Raw genomic sequence first — 23443 nt, forward strand, 5'->3', positions numbered from 1 at the left:
GGAAAAGGAGCTTGGCAAATGCCTGGTGTTTTCCTCTACATGTCTTCTCTGTTAAAGGTTTCATCAGTTTTACATCATTAAAATGCATTAAATCCTACTCATTTAACAGCTGACTTCCTAAAGCAGAAAAGTTGGTTATGGTGCTGGATGATTGACCAGATACTACAACTAATATCCAAGTCACGTACTAAGTTATACAATAGTGCATTTGTAGCCCAGGAAGCTCAAGTCTTCCAGTAAACAATTAGGAGCCTATAAAGTAGCTAATGACTTTTTTTTTAAATTTCACATTCATGTAATACAAACCTCTTTTTTAATGACTATTTCCTCTCGTTTCTCCATGTTTTCCTGTTCCAACTTCATGAGTTCTCTCTGAATCTTTTGGCGCTTCATTTCCAAAGACAGCTCATGATCATAATCATAATTAACATCTCCATTATCAGAGTCTTTATTAAAAAAAGTAAATAGATTAGTAAACAATTACATATGAAATAAATTATATTTATTACACTGGACGCCAAGCATAAATATTTCTGACTTTTAAGCACTGCATGAATGGATCAATGAATCTAAGCCAAGTTTCTTCTCCAATTATGTGTGTAAACCTGAAATAACACCAGTTAGTTCCATAAAATCTGCAGTTAAATTCTTAAACTTCATTTAAAAAAAACACCTTAACTTCTTTCAGAGACTTGCATCAATTAGTAAGCTGAGGTAGCAAGAGAAACCCAGTAAACCATTTATTTATATTTAAGTAACAAAAAAATTTAAAACTTTTCTGTCTTCACAAAGACCATGAATATGCAAACCACTACTTAACTGGGAAATCTGACATGAAAACACATTTAAATAGAGATGAATGATACTACAGGATCTTGTTTAATAGAGTATAACTGATAAATAATTGAAGCAATTAAATAAGTGTAATTACATCTACAAATTAATTTTAAAACCAAAGAAGAGGTCTGTATGACCTCTTTCACTGCGATAAATGTTAACACAGTGATAAATGCATACTTCAGGAGTTTACTTCTCTTTTAAAGCATTATTACTGTTTGGTTTTCACATCAAAAAAGGTGCTATTTCTCTTTTTCATTAAGTCATGGCTGGTTAACATCATAAGCTTCAAGCCTCACAACTGAAATCTTACTGAAAATTAAAGCAGTTCTACTAACTCTGTTTATATTTCTTATTTTGTTTATGGCTATTTAAGTCTAATGCTCAAAAAGCACTTTAGGAAAATAGCTGTCGGAGAAAATATGATTTCATTAAGAAGTCATTAGCTTTCACTCCCCTTCCTACACACAGGAACTACACAAAAGGTTTTGCAGTAACTAAACTCGGTTGACAAATTCCCTTCATGTGTCATGAATGCATGGGAACAGTTTATGTAGAGGTGCAGCTCCTAACAGCATAGGTTCTTTCCCAGTCCATCCGTCTGCTTATATAGCACTCACTAGAACTTAACAGACAGTAATTTTACCTCATCCACATAACTATGATCAACACTATTTTCAAGAAATCGTAATTCTCGAGCTGAAAGCCTCAGTGTCTAATACTTAAGACATTTGTACTATATATTTATATAGAACTTAAGGTTTTTATGTTCCAAACTTTTTGACACAGATTCTATTTCCATGCAAAAATTTCATAGGTCAACGTTGCTTAAATCACACTGAAAACAAAATTTAGAAAGGAGTGAAAATATATTATGGCTACTTTTCTATTCATGTATTGTGCTTAAGTCACAGCAAAACAATATTTGCAACACTTATAGTACATACCATAGAAAAGCCACCTACTTAATGAAATTTACAGAGGAGCTCCATCCCACAAACAACTTGTAGTTCGCTTTATTGCAAACACATTAATTATATCTGAATTCACTCAGAATGGATCAGGACTGTGATCTTCTCTTGCAATACTGTAACTACTTCTGAAACACTGACACTTCCAAAACTATATAAACAACACAGTGAAATTATGGCAGCTTCTAGTGAACTGTCAGGTGAACTTGGTCTCTAACAAAAGTGAAACTCAGGAGAGAGAGGAAAAAACAAAGACAGTCTTTTCCTCTACTGTCCACATCTTAAACTATGAGTATTATCAACAAGGACAATGAAACCAGCTTTTAACCATTGGGAAAAAACAGGAAAAAAAACCAAAAAACCCTCACCCAAACAAAAACAACTACAGAAGGTAATGTAAGACTCTTACCACTGTTCGAATTTTTTAGAATATAAGTAGTTTACCAATTGCTACCTTCAGCTGTTGTTATACTCATCCTAATGGAACCATTGTCAATAAGATAGTTCACACCTTACAAATTATGTAACAAAAACCTGCTGACTTTTAAACTGAAAGGAGTTATGTTCTCTCCTCAGCCTGACCAGTTTCAAAATTAATTTGGATGTAATTTGGACTCAACTAGCAGTCTAAACGTGAAGGTTCAGCAACGGAGTAGCCTATGACCAAATTCCTTGTTGTCTGAGGAATCAAAAAAGAAAAACAAAACAAAGTGAAAAAACTATGTGTCTTTAAAATAAGTTGGTTTTACCATTGTAGCAGTTGCTCTCCTCCTAAAAAAAGAAACATTAATGGCTACTGCACAGAAATACTCTGCTTAGGGACCAAATCTTTAAGCATTCTGTACTTTACATACAGCCCAGTAATCTTGCAATTCTTCAAGCTGTAGGGGGACCATTAGTTTAATTATACTTACCTTCTCTATTTGTTTCCCAGCCCCCATTTTCCTCTTCACTTTCTGGTGTTCTCTCCTTTGTGATTTTGATATCCTCCTTTTCTCTGTGTCTTCCTCGTGAAGACTCTTTCTAGAAAGGGAAAAATGCTGCATTAGAGTAAACAACTTTTAAAATAAAGAAGCCTGAAGAAGCAGGTATAGTTTACATGGTATTTTGGCTGGTTTTTTTTATAGTACAAAAAGCATATTCCCCTTTAGCCTCTTGAATAAATACCTTCTTAAAAAAGCAGAGACTCCACAGGCAACATGTTCTAATGCAATTTCATATAATCAGTATGCAAAGAGCAGATGGGGAAAAGAGAAGAAAGGATTCATAAAGTAAGAATGTTTAAAGGCAGGGCAAGAACTGAGCATGTGTCAGAGAATAAAGTTTAAAACAGGAACCGAAAGAACAGATCAGGTTCTTAAGACCAGAATTTTAATGAACATTTAAAGAGTATAAATTTTAACAGCTTGAGTAAGAGTTCTCAGCTGTATGCAAGGCGGATGAACCTCAGAAGCTGAACCATTTAACCCTCCAGAGGATAAAGAATGGGTGGGGGATAACAAAATAAAAAAGAGACCCTTGGGCGGCAGAAGGAATGGGGAAAAACTCTAAAGCAACACATTGGAATCAAGTTTTGTTGATAGCTTTGTATTTGAACTTTCACTGGCCCTGAGTTTTTAGACAAGTCTAACTATTGCAATAACACTAATTTTGCATGTGGCAGATGGTCCTGTGGACACCTAAGGAAGCCAAAGACTATTCTTACAGGAGAGAAGATAATTTCAAAAGGCAACTGAACCTGTGCTGCTCTTCTCCCCCTGCTAAATTCCAGTAGTAAAGCTGCATATATGCATCATTGCCTCTGTGGAATTAACATTCTCTAAACGATCTACCTGGGCTCAAGTGGAGTACAGGACAAAGTTTTTTCACTATTTGCGAAAAAAAAAAGGAACATTCAAGCTCAGAAGTATCTCAGGTTACTTTATTAAGTAGGAAACCAGAAAAAGCAAATAATGAAAGTCTGTCCCATGCCCCTTTTGTTCTCACCTCCCATATTGCCTTCTTTTGTCTTTTGAGGATTCTTCAATGTTGATATGTAGGAGCCTTTGGTTTTATGCCATGAAAGAGAGATGCCTGAAAATTTCACTAGCTATTCTTTACTGGGACTTAGATCTTGACCTAATTTAAATGCTTAACATCACCTTTAAAACACAGTACGGAAATAACATTGTGGACAGTCACTCCCAAGTGAGTAAAATTCAACTATCCCCTTTTATTCACTAACAATGTTAAAATCTTATCTCTAGTTTAATGACAAATTATGACAGAACAAGTACTGCATTCATTTTACGTACTGAACTGAAACAGGTGCTTCAATGCACAGTTATCTTCAAGCCTTTCATCTTAATGCATTCAGTATATCATATTCAAAGCCTTAGAAGGTTTGGAAAAAACACTGACCGGTCGCTACATAACATGAAGGAACTTCACATCAAAGAACTAACTTGTGTCATGTTTATTTTAAAGCAGCTTGTAGAATAAGAAAAAAGTTATTTTTTCTCCATTTCATGACAGGATCTCTAAAATGGTGCACAAGATCCCTACCTATCAAGTCATGTTGGCTGCTGACATCAACTGCAGACAAGTCTACGTCAACTAAGCCATCATCACAACATGTACTAAAGGCATTTCAGTCTAAGAGCAAGAATTGTACTATGCTCCAAAGTAAGTTACTTTAAAAGAAAATTACTCTGAAAATCTGTAACTATCAACCTGCCTCTCCTGCAACCATTCTTTTTTTCCTTAGAGTATCTTAATTTTTCTAGACTGCTGTCCTCAAAGGCTGCATCTGTTCTATTCAACTGTGTACTTCTGCTATATATTGCAACTAATTCCTACAATATAAACCAACAATAAACATAATTTCTTAAATACAAATACTGATTTCTATTAACACAACACTATTTGTTACTAGCAAACTGAAATACACGTTAGGACATTCTCAATATACTGATTTCAAAAAACTTCTCAAAGCCAATTCCCCAAATCACTTGACAGCAGAGAACGTGCAGATAAGGCAGAATGCTTCAAGACCAATTTAATAACCCATGTTAAAAACACTACACAACCTGTATGCATCTCACCTACATCTCCAAACTTACAACCAAACACAAGCATCTTGAAACAGCCTGTATTTTCTCCTTTCAGTGGAGAGATTTGGTAGTGGCACAATCATACTTCTATAGAAGAACTGAGAACAAAAACATCTATGAAAGGATCTTTATTGAATTACTGAATATAGGGGAAGGGAATAGACAATTTTTATGCAAGCATGCTATTTTACAAATCAGGACAACTTGATCCGAGCCCATTCATACACTAAATTACTTCAGTTTAGTTGTCAGGAAAGAGAGATTCTGGTAACATTGCATCTTGAAAAACAAATAGCTTAGAAATTGAGTATATTTTCCTGGGGCACGCAAATCAAGAATTTAAATTATGACAGTTTAGAGCACATAATTGAATTTTCTCATTTAAAAGTCTTCAACATATTCCTTTTATTGTACTCATTCCATTTACAACGCATATAATTCCCTCCTACTATGGGGAGTAAATATTTCCTTCATATCCTTACAGACCTTCTTGTACTTTACACAGGCTTTTTTCATCTCTCCCTTGATAAGTCAAGAATAAAATAAGTCAAGTTCCTAAAAGCCAATAGCATGTCTTTGTACTGTACTTCTTGTACTTGAAGATGCTGTATCCACTTCAGCCACACTTGTAAACTATTTCTTTGCAGACTCTGGAAAAATGCCATATACTAGATGAGAAACAACAAAACTTTCATAATATAATTATTTACTGGAAAAAAAAAAAGTTGAATGTCCTAAGAGTAAACAACTTAGCAGACTATCTATGCTATTTTCAGGTATGTGCTCACAGTTAAACTTCACATGTGCTGGGATAGATGATAACAGTTTAATGTTGACGTTACGGAGAAATGCTGCTTATGAAAGAAAAAAAAACGACATTATGGCTGAATTCTATGAGATTTTATTTAACTTAATGTCTACTTAAGTTGAAGTTCCACACCCCATAAGATATGATCAGCACCCTACAGCATAAGACTTGACGTCTACTTGAATTAATTTCCCCACTGCAGCCAGAAGAGTTTGGGCAAGCACAAAAGGACTCAGTCTGCAAAACATGCTTCTAGCCAAGAAGCATTAACTTTGCCAGCACCGATGGAAAGAATATTTATAAGACTCTTACAACCTACAAATCCTACAAGGCAGAAGCTTCAGTTTCAGCCTTATCAGCACATGTACATGAAGCAGCAATATAAACTAATTCAAAAGCACAGATTCCTTTAAATCTAGAATAAGCTATAATGTATTGCACCTAGGATCTTTTGGGCAAGCACAGTACTATTTTGCTCTAGGTGTAATACCTTTATAAAGTACTACCACACTACACAAACACACAATAAAATAAAACTGAAGTTTCCCTGAAATGAACAGGTATTGTTTCCATTTCAGAGATGGAAGATAATGCTGACTTCCATTTCCAGTGAAGATATTCAAAAGCCATGGTGACAAAAAGCACAGATACGAAGCAAGTGACACATTCCTTACAAAAACCTCTCCTAAATATACATTAAATTCTTCCCACTGTTTCTCCCAAATCACATACACCTCCCAGGTAATACTTTAGGTAATACTTCACATACTCCAATGTAACTGTCTTCTCATAATACGGAGGAAAATGCAACATAAAAATTTCCAACTAAATACAGTAATGGCAGGAACCTTATCTAATTATTTGTATAATAATTAATACACTAACATACAGCGCTGACAATTCCAAGTACAAATCTGAGAAACACAGAAACAACTGAATTCAATGTAGTTGACCACGTAACGCAGCATGTCTCTGAAAATAGTACACGGCATGATGAAATAATAAGGGATATAGTCTACAACCTGTCCATATAGAACGTTTCTTCCGAAATACATACAGATTGTACTAGTTATGTTATGTCTCCAAAGAACAAAAAAATCTCTTCCAAAACCATTTTATACTAGTTATACTGGCTCAACCTTTTGTGAGACCTATTCAGGTTTTTTACTGTTTCTTCTGTCAATCAGGTAGAATTATCATATATAACGTAAAAGCATTTCCCCTTGTCATTTTCATATTCGCCACTCTTTCTACTGGGATAAAGTATGAATATGACGCATCTAATTTACATTCTCTCAACCACACATTATACGCATTCACCACATGTCCTTTCTTCTCTCCAGTCTCTTTCTCACCTCCTTGCCCACTTCACAAAGACCTCTGACTGTATTTTCTTGCATACAGGCGTTCACAACCAAGCAGCATTTCAAATAAATCTGGACCATTAATTTCTGCAGCATAATATTGATTATTTTCTGTTCCATTTTTATATACCTGAGTTTGCTTCTGCAGCTGCGACTGCACTTTGAACAGATGGTTTCATTGAGCTGTCCACAATAACTTCTTTTTCTACTGGACGATTTCCATTACTTTTTAAAATATTCTTTCATTATTTTTTTGTTTTAAATACTCTCTTCATTGTGCATTACCTTTCATTTGCCAACACCAAGTTTCATCTGCCATTGTACTGCCAAAAACTATCTTTCTCCAACCCCTATGACGTTCCTCAAACTTTAGTAATCTCGCCTAGTATTTTCATATCTTCTGCGAAGTTTGACATTTTGGATGTCCAACGTTTTTCCCACAGTATTAAAAAGTTATAGCTCTTTATGATGAAGCACCACAGCATCCTCTGTAACCTCATAATTTGAAATTAACCTAAAAAATTTTCCCCTTAGCTGGCTTCTAAACCTGACAATATTATACCTGCTATTCTTGGACTATCTATATGCCTCAAAAGCCTTGCATCAAAAGAAGCTATTTAAGATTTCATCTGCATCAGACAGTTCTCTCTTAACCACTGCTCTCTGGTAAAGTTTCAGTCTAGTAGACTGGTGAAGCACAAATTTTATCTGTAGGAACAGTGCTGCTCTTTTTATTTTTTTTTTAAAACACAATTATGAAACTTTTTATGGAACAACCTACTTTTCGTTATTTCAGAACAAAGTTAAGGTTTCTTATCCAGCTCCTCTGTTATCCCAAAAGCTTTAATAAGAGATGGAAACGTCAGATATTAGATCTCCACCATAATAGTAGCTCTAATGATGGAGCAAGATTTTTGTTAGTAGTTCAGTCACTTCAGTCTTCTGTTCTTTTAGATGTTCTGGTTCTTTGCAACACAACTCTTGACACCTGTCCCTCTTCATCTATTTGTCCCAGAATATTTTCTTTGGATGCCTCATATTCTGAGTTGCCTCCACGTAACTAATACAAAAGCTCAGCAGGTTCCTCAGCCGTCTGTTTTATGAGATTGAAGCAGAGTCCTTTTTTCTCTGCAGTGTGCTCATCTTGTAAATAATTCTTTGGTACTTTAACAGACCCACTAATTTTCTGATTCCTTTTGAATCCCACTTCCAGTTCACCTTTACTCGGGGTTTAGTTTTTTAAGAGTATTTTATTATTACATTAATAGAACACTATAAAAAGTAAGGTTAACTAATCAAAAGTAAGAATTACATCAAAATTAGAGTTGTACCAGGAGAGAAGTTACAGTAAATTTTTAATAACGGTTGGAAAAAACACTTTTCCCACCAGCCATGTACTCAATAACTAAACAGTTTATTAAAACTATTAGAAAATAAACACATTTAAGTAGGAGAGTAAAAAGACTGAGAGTTTACACAAATTAACAGCAACTGCAAACATGATTGGAAGGTAAGCCACTCTTAATTTAATGATAGTAGCTGCTGTTCATTTCTTTACACCTGACAAAAATTCATTTTACACAGCAAGTAGGAACAGATCGAGAGGAAAAAAAGAATGCTGTTAATACCTGCAGAAGCAAAACTGATTTTTCACAAATAAGAACTTTTAATCATTATTCATATGAAGATGGTCTTAAAAAACATGACAAAGGAATACACTGGTGCTACTGTTACACAGGTAGAGGGTCACACTACTAACTCTGCCCCTATTTGTTTGTAACATTAGGAACAGATAATACAATATAAAAATACAGAACTTCTGAAAATATGAGGGGTAGAGGGTTGCAAAAAGATGATTAGAAAATGAGAACGATAATGAATTTTTTTTTTTTTTTTTTCTTCAAAAAGTGAGCAGTTGGGATGGCTGATGAGTATGTGAGGATGGCGGCAAAATGAGCCAGCACAACAGTAACTGCACGGACTCATCAAAAGTAAATTTGGGATGAACAACTGGAGTCAGGATGCATGTAAACAATGGATATGAATAAGTGTTGGGGTAAAAAAGCAGATGATTGGAACAACTGTTAATACACTTTCTTGGTAATAATCAAAGAGTCTGCACTGTTATTAAATACCTGTTTATCAGTATAACATATTTTAGTCTGCAGGATTTAAAATCTTTGGTTCCCAAAAGACCAGGAAGTACTATAAAACCGCAAAATACAACTGGTAAGACACTTCATAATAAAATATGCCACATGCTACGTACAAGATGATTAGTTCATTAAAACATTTGAAATATTACAAGTCACCACGATCAGGTTTCTAGGACACACTGCCCAATTGCTACTGAGGGATTCTGGAGTTCTGCAAACTCCATTCTTACCCTAACAGGAGAGGACGATTCCTCTGTACTTCGCTTCTGTGGTTCTGCCTCAACGTCTTGACGTTTGTTCTTCATTCTTTCCCGGAGATCTCCAGTAGGTCTTTCTGGTGACCTGTATAATACAGAAACATAATATAACCAGTTCTACAGGACTATTTTTAACAGAATACAATCTGTCTTTTAATTATTTTACTTCTTAGTATATACAGAAAGATCTAAACCTCCCACCCAGAAACGAAGTGGATGAATAAAAATATACTCCGTTCTAATGGGCTTAAGCATTCTAAAACACCAACTCTTCCAGAACATCAAGGAAGACTTGACTCTAAGAAAAAAAATTACTTGTACATATATATCGCATGACTCGGTTACTACTCTCGATCAGCTTCAGGTGATCCTATCCAGAACAAATCTTTTGCCGACCATCATGCAAATGTATTTCACAATCACTCCTACCAAGTGTTTCAAGATATCTTTAGCCTTCTCCATATTCTAAACTGCACCAATTTTAAAATATATATTTATAGATATATATATAAAAATACAATTAATGCAGAGTCAAACTACTGTAGACTAGCAACAATAAGTCACACAGAAGCACAAGTCTGAATACAGATGAAGTCTGCAAGTGGAGATAATGTGACCTATGTGCCATCCTCCCAGGACCTTGGTGAGACTGCCACACAAAAGAACACTGTTGCAAGACCATGCGCCAGAAATTCACTATTGGAGGCCTCCTCCATCCTCCATCTTGCAGTAACATAATTATTTCATTATTTAATTACAAAATATTGGATGAACTCTACTAGTCATGCAACTTTAAGGTATCTTATCTGTAAAATATTACTCTGATGTGGGAAGGGAGGGGGAACATCCTACACTACCACAAGACATCTATATAATTTTGTCACCTCTTAGTATGGATTCACAAGTTCATTTATCCCTTATGGGATAAAAGAGAACAATCCTTCCATTCAAACAAGCTCCTAAGCAAAGGGGATGTAGGAGCTGCTTCAAATGATCTTTCAATTCAAGAAAACAATTTTTTTTCTTTATATAAATCTGGCTTGATATTGAGTTTGGTACTTCCATGATCGCTTTAGCCATAACTACAGATTCTTCTGTGAAATGGTTGTATGGAAGTACTGGATCTGTACCTATCAGTTTACCCTAAAGAATCACAAAGAGGTACTGAAGCTGCCTTAGTTGATTAGGAGTTAAATATAACTCTTAATATAATAATTCTATAACCTATAATAATATTCAAATATTGTTATATATAACATTTGACTAGTGAAATTTGAATTTGTTTTGTTTTTTCAGACTGAATTAGTATTTTCATTTAGAAAGTGTTTCTCCCACCCTTCCTCTGTCACATAATACACAAGGGGTAAACTGTCTTTCACCATTTATGCATACAAAAAATCTAAATTAATACGATTTCATTTTCAACCTGTGCATATTTGAAAAACAGCAACTGGCTTCCACTTCCTTTTTTGTAATGCTATCTATATTTAATTCTTTAAATTGTGTCATAAGGTTAAGTGTCTTAGGATCTAAGAAGAAAAAGACCAGTGATTGCTCTCATTTTTAAAGGCATTTAATTATTCATGAAGTTGTAAATACAGGTGAATCTAGATCAGAGGAAAGGTACAAAACAGTAGTGTGCTGCTTCTTTCAGCACTAAGAAGGATCAAATAATATCCAGCATACAAATATAAACAAGTTACCTTCTTTGCATGCATGACTATATCATCTTGAAAGTGTCCGGATTTAGCAAATTTTATGATTCAAGGGGTTTTTTTTCCCTCCCCCATCTTAAAAAGGTAATTCCTTTGCATTACCAAAACTCTCTGAAGCATTCTAACCATCAGCTACCTCAACAAATAAACAGCCTTTCAACATTAAAGCGGCAATTCAATGCCTTAATTGTTAACAATATTTCTGCTATGGCACAAAGAATTTGGATTTGTGAAACTGCCAACTAATTTAAAAGGTAAAAAGATTATAGATAATGTACTAGTAACATTATTCCCCAAGAGGAGTAATTTCAGGAAAAACTTTAGTAGCTGAAAGAGAAAGCAAGAGAACTTACACTGAATGCAGCTCATGTACTTTCTAGAGACACATGATATTTTAATACTTTTTTTTTTTTTAAGTTATATGCTGGAGTGAAGAAAACATCCAAATCATTTCACCCTCAACACCTTTTTCAGCATGAGGGAAGAAAACACTTCCTTTGTTAAAACTTTATTCAGAGCTACTTAAGCATTACAAAATTTGTCAAGAAATCACAGACATTAAAAAAAGGTATAGCTTCAGGGCTGGGTTTTGGTGGTGTTTTTTTGGTTGGGGCGGGGGTGGGTGGGGTGTGTCAGGGGCCAGTTCAGCTTTAGGAAGACACTGGAGTAAAGTCATGGTAACCATCCTACCCCTCCTTCCCAAAAAACATTATAACCCCCTAAAACATCTAATAAATGAGACTGAAAATTTGTCTAAATTTGTCAAATTTGGCTTAATGCACAGAAAAATAAGCTGGTCTACTACTAGCTGATTTTCGTTTCAGATGTACCGCAATTTTAATTTTTACACAATGGCTGCTTTTCTACATAACTTTCCCCCTGCTCCTCCCCCAAAAAGGATGTTTGGTTATTCCAGGAAATGCACACTGCTGAATTTCAACGGATAACTACAATTTTACCTCTACAGTTTAAGACAATGTGCCTAGACTGCAACTGGTAGAACCTTTCACACAAAGGCTCCACAGCATTATCTCTGTACACTCAAGAAAAAATTTCTCTTTAATGACTTAATATTTTGTGCAGGCCCATCTTTTAAATAAGGCCTAAAACGCTGAATGTCGTAATTTCAAATCTTAAGCAGTGCAGTTAAGTGATATTAAACAGCATTACTTCCTGCGACAGTTCAGTTCTCCTTATTCAGCAGCTTGGTTAGGAAATACACGTTCATAACAGCCCCTCCATTTGCTTCTGTACCTCTTACAGTGTCAGGGACAACTACCTAGCAACAGGCACACATTGCAACACACCTATCTGAGAATGTCCACGTGTATTGTGTGTGCAGGCACACGTGCATGTACAGGCAGATGACAATTATTAGCGTGTAATGCACATAACTGAACGCTCATGAAACACTGTCCTGTTTTTCAGTTTCCCATACAACAATATATGAACCTTGCAAAATCCATATGCTCTTACCTAATATTACTGCTGGTTTAGTTAGGTTTTTAAATCCGGTGTAATGATCCAGAACAAAGAGGATCAGACAGGCTAAGAAAGGGATGCTACAATGGCACAGATCCTGAAAATAGTTTAAGAGAAGCAGCAAGAAGCTTCCCACAATCTATGAATGGAGGAAGAGAGCAAAATTCCTTGTGGGATAGCATGTTTGCACGCAGCTCTTTGACAGAGCTCTTCTCCTTACTTCAGATGCCTGGAAGACTGACAGGTCTATTACTGAATTCTTAATACCCTCATCAAGAAAACTTTATTTGTAAAAACATGCTAGGTTTTATTTTCATAACAGCAAAATTACAATTCATGCTATGAGAGGCAGCATTAATGGTGAAATGGAGTTATAATGAAACTAGATTGAAGAATCTTTTCCACACTTTACAGACAAGTTTTCCTACTGTCTGGTGATGTTCTGAACTATGGGAGGCATTATGGTCAGGTAAAACCATTAACAATGACATTTATTTCAGACAGGTATGAAACTGAAGGGGCAAGACAGAAAGGTAGCAAGATGTGCTTTGTCCTACTAAACTGCTTGCAAAGCAGGCTAAAGACTTCACTAGCAGGCCTGGCTGAACACATGTAGACACGCTGCCATTACATTGTCCCAGATACTGTAACAAGAGTACTGCTTGAACTGAACTGATGTGGAAGCAGCATTAGCTTGGCTTGCAAGAAGCCAGTAAAACTGCATTCAAAATACTTGAATAACATTTGCAAAAATCTCTGTAATGTTAAATGGCATGAAAATGCCAACATTTTATTATGTACATAAAATAGCTTTTTCTGTGCCTGGCCAAGAGCTACCAGAGGAAACTTCTAAAGACATGCATGTTTTTTTCATTCATCTGTTTTGGTGTGCGTGGGTTGGTGAGTAGGTAAGGGCTTCCTCCCCCTTTTTATTTTTAAGAACAGCTTTATTAAATGTTGAATGCATCAGGCAAATAAGCAGCAAGATTTGTTGCTTGCCTTTTTCATATAGTCGTAGTAAAAAAAGTTAGCAATAAAGAGAAGTAAATCAACATTATTCTTAAATGTCAGTGGTGACAGTGAAGCAGAAACACAGCTTTAGTCACTAAAAGAAATGTCACTTTTCTTCAAATGACCAAGCAGAACTACACACTGAGTGTTCCAAACATTGAAAACAATAAGAAAGTGACATACTAGCAGTTTTAAAATTTAATCTCTACCAGTATTTCACTCCTTTTTCCTATTTGGAACATTCAGTACAGAACAGAGTAAGATTTTTTTACACACTGAAAGAAACATTAAGCTCAGTGATATATTTTGTATCCCAGCTGCTACCTCCTTAGAAGCAATGGAAGATCAAACAAGCAAAGTCAAGATCATCCTGAGAGTATGACACAGAAATAGGAAAAAGAATCAGAAACAGAACCCTAACTTCATGCCAACCTTCCCGTTCTTGCTTTACTTTTTGATGTTTCAGTGTGCCCATCCATAATCTAGAGGTAACATTGACATTACTGTAGCATTATGAAGCACAGTTGTCTGTAAAATGTGAAGCCTTCATACAAAGAGGCGTTATGCTGAAACTATACTCTTCGTCCTTTATAGCAAGATTATTACAAACTTACTGCCACATTTAGCTTCAGTTAAGTAAGGCATTATACCACAAAATGGCCAGTTGAAAAAACCAACATTTTAAAATTATGGTAACATATGAAAAGATAGATAAAAAAATTATCTTCTGAAGAAGTAAATCTTGGGGTCTTCTCCTACGATACAGGATATTTGTTCTATATCTGACAGAAAAAACCCTATGTTTTGTAAAGAAGTGTTTTCTCAGAACAGGAGAGAAAGGATAGGCACCTTATGCATCAAACAATATAGCTAAGGCAGAAGGGCTGCCAGTATGTGAGTACTGCTGTAAGTAGATCCAAACCAGCATTTTAGTAAAGGACAGAAAGCATATCAGAAGCTGCAGTGACACTATGCCAAAAAAAAAAAGTATTAAGGTACTTGAACTTCCCATTTCAAGTAATATAAGTAGTTAATCTGCATCCAACGGACTCCATTAATTTTTTTTAAGCTACATAGACACAAAAATCTTGGGAAAACCCACTGCAAGTTGCCAAATTAACCGTTTTGAGCAGCTTCACAATGCAGTTGGTTACTGATAAAACATACCATTAGGCACACCACAGTATTTCACTTAAAAAAAAAAACCAAAAAACAGAAGACAGTTGCAAAAGCTATTTTCCTACAGCATGTGAAGAATTCAAAGTGAGTTCTTGATTTACCTTCTATAACTGCTGCTATAGCCTTTACCTCGTGGTGAAGGGCCATGTACGAATCTACATGTGTTCCCATAGAGGCAGTTGCCAGTCTTCAGCCAGTTACGGCACTGTGTCTAAGAGACAGACATTACTGGGTGAATTTCACACTCATTGCTGGAAATACCATTGGTGTGAGTGTGGCAGAACAAACAAATGACTCCACATTAACTCCCACTTATCTGTAATTTCTGTCCACCAGTAATATAATTTGAAAAATCAACAACTAGCATCACGTCTGGCAGAGAAAAATTTAGGTTGGTGGAAATACTATTAATATGTATAGTACTACTGCTCCTCTCCAGAAGCTGGGACAACACACATTATTTGAAAATTCTAGTATTAGTACGTTGAACATCCATGCGATAAGGAGTTCTTTTCACCTTTAACATCAGTGATATCTGAGTATTTGCTATTTGTGAGCTACTCTTTCCCACCACCTAGATCCTGGAAAAGAATATGCTGGGGTGGGGAGGAAAAGAAGAACACTTTTACAACTCACCTCTGCAGTACTTCCAGTGCTGGGTCCAAGCCTTTCAAACACACTGGGTCTTCGGGATGTGCTATCGGATATGGTCTTGGTATTTTCCACTGTGACCTTCCTTCTAATTTTTGACATTTTGTACTACTTCAACCAAAAAAAAAAGCAAAACTGTAAAATCCTTCAGTTTGGGGCTATTGACACTGAACTCGCACGAATAAAATAGTATTATATACGGTAAGAGTTGCTGCAGAGGTGATGAAGAAAGACAAAGAAGTCATAAATGAGTGAAATGTATCTAATAACAAGGAATGTCTTTGATTTGAACTTGGCAGCTGAACACCAGTAATGATCATTTTTCATTTTATTTTATGACCTGCTTTGGACTCTTCAGTTTCCCTTTGGGAAAGATCATACGACATGTTATTCATTTAGGTAGCAAACACCACACAGAACAGATGCTTTCCTTCGTCATGTGCGTGAATTCAAGTGACTTCAAGTGAAAAGAACCTTTAACAATACTTCACCAACCTCTCGCAGAAAGGTTCTGACCACTAAAAATGGCTCCAATTTTCAGAAACAAATCTCCAAAAATGAGAGCTCCAGGTTTTTTCCCCACTTTGTTGTGTCTAACAACCTACTGAAAACCACCTTGATATCATCCACAGTCTGTGTTTGTTACTGGTTTGTATTCTACAACTATTTTGAACTGCCAGAGTTTAGAAAAAAAAAAAAACAAAAAACCCACAACAGTGATATGCTTCTTAAGCTTCTCAAGAAAACTTTTCATTAAGAAAAACAGATTTCAAAAGAAATACAGCATAAGTTTGACAAATAAGAAGTCACAATTTATCTTACCTGAGAAAGGAAGGACTTACTGAATACAGAAAGAAAACCATATTTTAAAAAAGGAAGATATATATTTAATGCTAGAGACAGGTTGCAGAAAAAGGGCAAAATGGGCTCCAAAATCTATGGTCCATTCTTTAAATGCTGCTTGATCTACACAGAAATAAAATCAGTTTGGGAAAATCTGCCAGTTGCTGGACGATTTATATACAGCTTAAACAACTACCTTTGTTGTACTGCAAAGCGCCATCGTTCTGGAGCTCATTAGTCAGTATAACACGATTAGCCAAACACTAATCTCCTACCCTTCTGCTCCTATGCATGTGCTGCTGCCTTTAGGACACACACAGTTAAGCTAATTTCTCATACACAAACAGGTTACGAATGACAAAAAGCTCATCCATACAGTCAGAATAATACAAATTTAAACTAACACCATCAGATTGGATTAATGCAACATTTCACTGATCTGATCAGCAGTATTTTCCATAGCATTCAGATTGTAAGGTTCCATTCTACAGCAAAAAAAAATGTAATGAACAAATGTGGACAAATGTACATAAAATGTAATACTGCTGTAACTTATATTTTACCCTTGATACTTTGATAACACCTGGTTTTCTCCCTTGCACCTTGATGAAACTTCATTATCTGAATCCTATGGTTACTTCAATGACAAGTCCTCCCTAGAAGTCTGACACCTGTGCACTTTCTACAAATAAAACTCTGTGCTGAAGCTTTTGCCAAGAACTTTAGCTCCTTTATAAACAACAGAAGAAAGCAAGCTTACACTATGTACTTGAGACACTTCCCAGCTCAGCTCTAGTGACTACTTCTCCAAGTCTTCGATTATCTGAAGAATTTTGTCTCGTAAGTAAGGTTCAGATAACCAAGACGTTAACGAAGATGCTCAGAGAGGGTAGAAGTTAACCACGTGGTGTATACCAGACATTAAAAACAATGGTTAACATCAATTAGTGGAAGCAGACAGTGAAACAGTAGAATTTGCCAGTAGTAGGAAATTATTTGGGTTAGTAAAACTGGAGTACAGAGATTTCCAGAAAGATCTAATTGAGTTAGAAAATTGAATAATACAACAGCAGATGAAATGTAAATAAATATAGTGTAATGCACACAAGGAGAATTATTTTATCCAAATACTCTATGAGTTCAAATTAGTCCAGTTGTCTGAGAAAAATAATTAGGAGTCATTGTGGACAGCTCAATGTGCAGCAGTAGTTATAAAGTCTGACAGGATAAATCATTAAAGTTAGAAAGCAAAACAATACCACACCTGACCTAGCTGAGCACCCTTCCATTGCAGGATTATTTCCCACTGTATTTCAGCAAAAAAAAAAACTCCACTGAATTTGTAAGATTTCATGCAGCTACATCCTTTAATAGAGGATACAAAAATCGACTGACATATGCAAAAGCATTTTAATAAGATGATCATATACCAAATACTGAATTTGGTTTAAGTATTTACAGTAAAGAGATCCATGTCTGAAATAAAAAGGGTTAGAAGAACGGCACTGGCAATGGCATAGGGAGAGGGTTCAACACATGAAGGACAGATAAAATGAGTGCATCTAATACATAAGTACAGTACAAAATGACATGATAGCAGTATACAAATACAGAAAATTTACATTCATTTTGCCTCCTAATTTGAGTGTCCTTTTATCTTCAAGGAAACAGAGGCAAAACATCTTTTTTTAAAAGTTAATTTTTACCCAGCAAATAGTACCTTCTTGGAATTAACTTCTCTAGGAAGTTATGATGAATAGGTTTAAAAGGAGAGTTATAAACATGGAGAGGATGAAGGGAGTAACATCATCATAACTGAAGAGATAATTTCATTCCAACTACCTACTTCCCTATATTTTTGCCGATGATTTCCTACAAGGAAATGAAGAGAACACCATCCACCCCTGAATCTTCTAAGGTTTGTAAAACCCCCTGTTTTAAATAAAATGAGATCTTGGAACATGGGAGAAAACCGTACTATTTCAGGGAGCATTCTGCCAGTTCTATCCTTACATTCTGGCCCATATCCACCAGTTTGTCATTAAGAACAGGTACTTTATTAACAGAAAAGATATTTCATGAGAAATTATTCTAAGCAAACAAAAACTGCACAGCATATTACTTTCTGTATGCACATGCGAGGGTCTCACTCCTGCAACCAGAACCACATGAGATTTCACTGTTAAGTGAATATAGTTGTTACACAAGCTGCAGGGTTAGAGTCCAGACACATTTTTCAGAGGCAAACTGAGAAATTTCCACTCTGTCAAACACTACATTTGAAAGACTGTATCTGAAAATGCAGTCAGTCCCATTTTTGTTCTTCAAAGACCAAGCAGAGACTATTAAAACAATATTGCAGTTGAAACCTCAGATGCATAACGGCAGTTTTACATTACTGACAAGCTTCCTTGCTTATAAACAAGTACTGTGAGGGGAAAAAATTTAAGTGTTTCATTTCCAAATTTTTCAGAATGCACATTAATGGCTAGTTGAGAACAATTTAAGTGGAACATCCCATTAAAATTCCCATAACTTGCTCAATTCTCCCACATTTTCATCTTATATTGCTTTACCCTTGATGATCACAGTCCTGCTATCACTCCCACATTGACGGCCAGGGCAACGATCTTCCTTTCCATCAAATGCCTCTGAATTACCAACTCCTTATCAAACACACACATGGATCAGACAGCACTGATTATCAGTGTGGCCTGAGCCTTGAGCGTTCATATTTCAACATTTAAATAATTACTATGTTTCTAAAAAAAGTTTCTAAGCAGAAAATTATGTACTTCTCTATTTTAGGTACATGACATAGCATTGCTAGATCTACTTAGGGGCACTGGAGTGTCTGCAACTTCTGAAACAGCTCACAACCCCTATGTGAAATTAACTTTACACTCCTAAAATAAATTATCTAGCTAAGGTTTTTAACTGCAAAGTATCACTTTTCCATACATAAGATAGATTTGCAGGAATCTTTAATAATAAATTAGAAATATTTTAACACTACAATAACTTACAGATGCATCTACATTAAATGCAGTAACTTTTCCAGAGTGAGAGACAACCTGCTAATTACATTAATTATACTGCCATTTGAAGTAAAATACATCTCAGAGTGTTACTTCGTGACTAAATCTAAAATGTAGAAAGACTTATGTGAGTATACCTAGTGAGCACTAACCAAGTAACTGAAATCAATGAAGCACGATATGATTGATACAATATTTAGTGAAGTCCTGTATTTTTATTCCCAGTACTCCTATGTTTTGGTGTCAAGCATACTTAACATTTTTTCTTCAATAGAAGTATGATATTACATAAGCCACAATCAAGAGAAACACATCTGAAACACCCACTTTTCTGTTAGAAAAACCTGATCCAGTCATCTGCAAAAATTAACCCTGCTTCTATAGGAAAACTAGAAACTGAAATGTAACAAAGCAAAAGCAAAGTTCGCAAAAAAACTGTAAGGAGATAAAATCTCTTTAAGAAGTCCAAGACATCACTAATAAAGCATGTCAATGTCTGTGCATGCATACGTGCATACCACACACAGCCTAAGCCTTATGTCACTTAAGAAAATCCTACCTGTGAAGTGATAAATAACACACCACTTAAAATAACAAACAAAATTTTAATCTTAAAATCCTACAGAAGTGCAGATGCAAACTGATCATAACACTCTAGAATAAATACCTTTTGACAACTAAATAACAGCTTAGAAAGAGGAAAATGTCAGTGCTTCCCCTCACTTTTCCAAATGAACAGCTTTTACCTGAAAAGGGTTTGTTTCTCTGATTACAATGTTAACACTTCCATGTCACAATACTAATGGAATAGTAATATTTGAAGGAGCTCCACAGGTTTACTACCTAAAAATAAGGCTAAAAACAGTAAAGTGTGTTGTTAACCAACTTTGGAAAAAATAGTCAAATACTGGCTGCGCATTTTGCGATATCAGTCTAGCACTCTTCATCTCACACAAAGAGGCCTGTTTGACAGAAAGCTTGAAATTATTCCAAGTTTACTTTAACAACTCCATGCTGTTAACCCATCACCATACTAATCTGAACCTAGCCCTATAATTTAACATGCTATTTCTCCATTAGTAGTGATAAGCAGCTGCTGATTATGTTTTTACAAGTATAAAATCATGGTTGGCTTTCTACACGTAAATAATTAAAACACCAGGCCCTAGTATCGCAAAAGAACGGGTACAGTATTCCATATCTTGTCTAACAAGGTCCTCAAACTCAAAGATGTTTCACCAGACTATGGGACAGTCTATGCAGACCTGTGTGGACAGGTCCAAGCTCACTCAGCCGTCATACTGAGTTTGTCGGACACACGTTATCTCCAATCTGTAAATTGGATCACCGCATTAGCATGTCGTCACAGGAGAGCAAACATGCCGACAAGCGGGGTGTATTACCTCGGGCACGGCCACATAGAGCCAGACTTCTAGGGTTTTCAGATACCCTCAGTTCATGGGCTGAGTCTGTCCACTCCCGTCTGCACAGGGGCACGGTGAGTGTTTCACCCCCACAGCAAGATCCCTTAAGGTCCTGGTGGCTAACCTGTCACAATCTGTTCTTCAAACAGGCTTGCAGAAAGTCAACAAGAAATCAGTGGTAGAGTGAGAATCCAGCAGAGAAGTCAAAGGTGAGGACCTAAGCAGACCATCGGTAACACTAACCCAACGCGCCCAGCCTACAAGTTCTGGAAGCGATGGGAGTTAGCCGTAAAAAATGGTAATGAATAAATTTGTACGAGCGAAATTAGTGGTTCCTCTAAGCGCGTAAAGCAGAAACTATTTTACTGCCAGAAAGCGTGAGAAGAGCCCCATTTAAGTGGAAAAAAAAAAACCGCTTAGAGAGAAGATCAGAGTATCAGGGAGGCAGGCTCCAGCGCGGCCAGACTGATGGAGCTGCACCCCGAGCCAAGGGCGGCCCGCCCGCCGCCCCGGGGGGCCCCGCCAGCCTCGCCCGGTGCCGGGCTGCCGGTAAACGGCCTTTCCCCGCGCCGCAGCTCTCGAGGCCGTGCGCCCCCGGAGAGAGGCGGGGGGGTGAGGGTGGGTACGGGGCGCGGGGGCCCGGCCCATCTCCCCTTCCCTCCCGTCCCACCTCCTCTTCCCTCCCGTTCCGGCCCTCCCCTCCGCGCCCCCAGCCGCACTCACCTGCTCCTTGCGCTGCCGCGCCGCTCCCCGCCGCCTCCTCCGCCGCCGCCCGGGGCGGAGAGGGTGGGAGGGGGCGAGGGGGGAGTCCGTCCTCCCGGGCCTGAGCACGGAGCGACACGGAGAGGAAGACGAGGAGCGCCACCCGCTCCCGCAGCCCAACGGCGCCCGCCGCTCCCGCCCTGCCCCCGCGCGCCAGGGCCGCTGGGTAACCGCCGCCGCCGCCGCCGCCGCCGCCAGCGCCGCGCGCGCCCTTCCCGGCGGCCCGCGCGCCGCCCGCCGGTGATGACGCCAGTAGGGAGGAGAGCGGTGGCGGCGGGTCGGGCGGAAGCGGAGGCGCCGCCATGTTGGGGGAGGGTGGGGAAGGTGGGCGGGCTGTCGGACTCGCATTCGCCGGCGGCCCTCGGCGTACCGCGGGTGTGCTGGGCTGGGCACATCAGGACTGTGGGGTGATAAATGGTTTGGCTGAGGTGCAGAAAAGGGTCACGGGGTGGTTTGGGTTGGAAGGGACCTTTAGAGGTCATCTAGTCCAACCCCCGCTGCAGTGAGCAGGGACATCTTCAACTAGATCAGGATGCTCAGAGCCCCGTCCATCCTGACCTTGAACATTTCCAGGGATGGGGCATCTACCACCTCTCTGGGCAACCTGTTCCAGCGTTTCACCATCCTCATTTAAAGAAATTCCTTCCTTATATCTACTATGAACCTCCCCTCTTTTGGCTTAAAACTGTTGCCCCATTTTCTGTCACTACAGGCCTTGGTATAAAGTCTTCAGGCCTATGTTGCACTGCACAAACCCTTGGCCACAGGATAAACAACTCTTGCCAGCTAATTGTGGAGGAGGCTGTGGGCAGCTCTGACTTGGTACCAGTGATTGGCCACCTGCATGTCCTTGCCTTTATGTCAACGTGCAGCAGGAAGTCCTCATGTGGACCTCCTCTCTGTTTGACAGTGGAAATTATTAATAGGGCTGTTTTCTTGTAAGGAAATCCTCTAATAGCTGGAATGACTGACATGGGGGAGCCTCCGCTGTGGATGGGGTCTGTGCAGCATGCTTCATGTCAATCAGAGGCCCGTTGAATGCTACATCACCTGGAGTTCCCACCATCCAGAGGGACATAAGATGATTTATGCTATTTTCCCCTTATAGTGTGCACTATTGATAAAGGTCTGGAGACCAAAATTCTAATTATTGTAGTGTTGTTAGCAGAAACTGAAGCATTAGAGGACAAATTAGTTCTGAAATTATTTCAAGGCTTTGGGAAGCTTGATTATTGCTACCTGTATACCCCTACCACATTCAAGCAGAAATTAAATAGAATGGGGTATCTTGACCCTACAGGAAATGCCTGTGGTTAATGTCAGTAAAGGGCTAAGAAACATAATACTAGCCAAAGATTATGGAAGTCTCAGGTGAAATATTTGAAACTTCCAAAGGGGGGAATTGTTACCTCAAAGGTATATATATTATTCTTGGATGAAATGGAAATAATTTAGAGGTTGTTAGTAGTTAAGAAAGGATCACAGTTAGGAGTGGAAACTAACACCTGAGAATTTTAACGAAGTAGTAAATAACACTTAGGCCAGATAGAAGGGTATTCGCAATGAATGCCTCATTAACAAGAACCTCCTCAAAAGAATACAAATCAGTAAAACTTCAAGAACCTGCGACAAACAAGGTTGTGAAGATAAGGGAAGGCCACAAATCACTCAGCAGTGATAAAGGGAACAACAGCTTGGCCCAGAAGGTGCCGAAGCACGGTAACTGGGGGAAAGGTAATTCCAGCAGGGGTAGATTGTGACCACTGACTCAACTGAGGGATGAAAGGACTACCCCCATCACTCCTCTTCGGCACGCACAGTGAATTAAAATTACACTGTAGCTTTAAATTTAA

General features: G+C 37.7%; 1 protein-coding gene across 4 annotated transcripts in view; it reads right to left on the reverse strand.

Moving 5' to 3' along the window:
* ZC3H13 (zinc finger CCCH-type containing 13) overlaps positions 1-21821 on the reverse strand; it is a 48438-nt gene extending 26617 nt beyond the window's left edge. For all 4 annotated transcript variants that reach the window (XM_064440852.1, XM_064440851.1, XM_064440849.1 and 1 more), the window contains exons 1-6: positions 21552-21821; positions 15509-15634; positions 14974-15083; positions 9459-9570; positions 2723-2831; positions 307-446 (exon numbers count right to left, since the gene is read on the reverse strand). In XM_064440852.1, the coding sequence (XP_064296922.1) occupies positions 307-446; positions 2723-2831; positions 9459-9570; positions 14974-15083; positions 15509-15625 (588 nt within the window). In that variant the 5' untranslated portion in view covers positions 15626-15634; positions 21552-21821. The remainder of the gene's footprint in view (positions 1-306; positions 447-2722; positions 2832-9458; positions 9571-14973; positions 15084-15508; positions 15635-21551) is intronic.
* Between the last annotated feature and the right edge of the window lie 1622 nt (positions 21822-23443).

The sequence above is a fragment of the Phalacrocorax carbo genome, chromosome 1, assembly GCF_963921805.1.
Source record: "Phalacrocorax carbo chromosome 1, bPhaCar2.1, whole genome shotgun sequence".
NCBI classification, from domain to species: domain Eukaryota; kingdom Metazoa; phylum Chordata; class Aves; order Suliformes; family Phalacrocoracidae; genus Phalacrocorax; species Phalacrocorax carbo.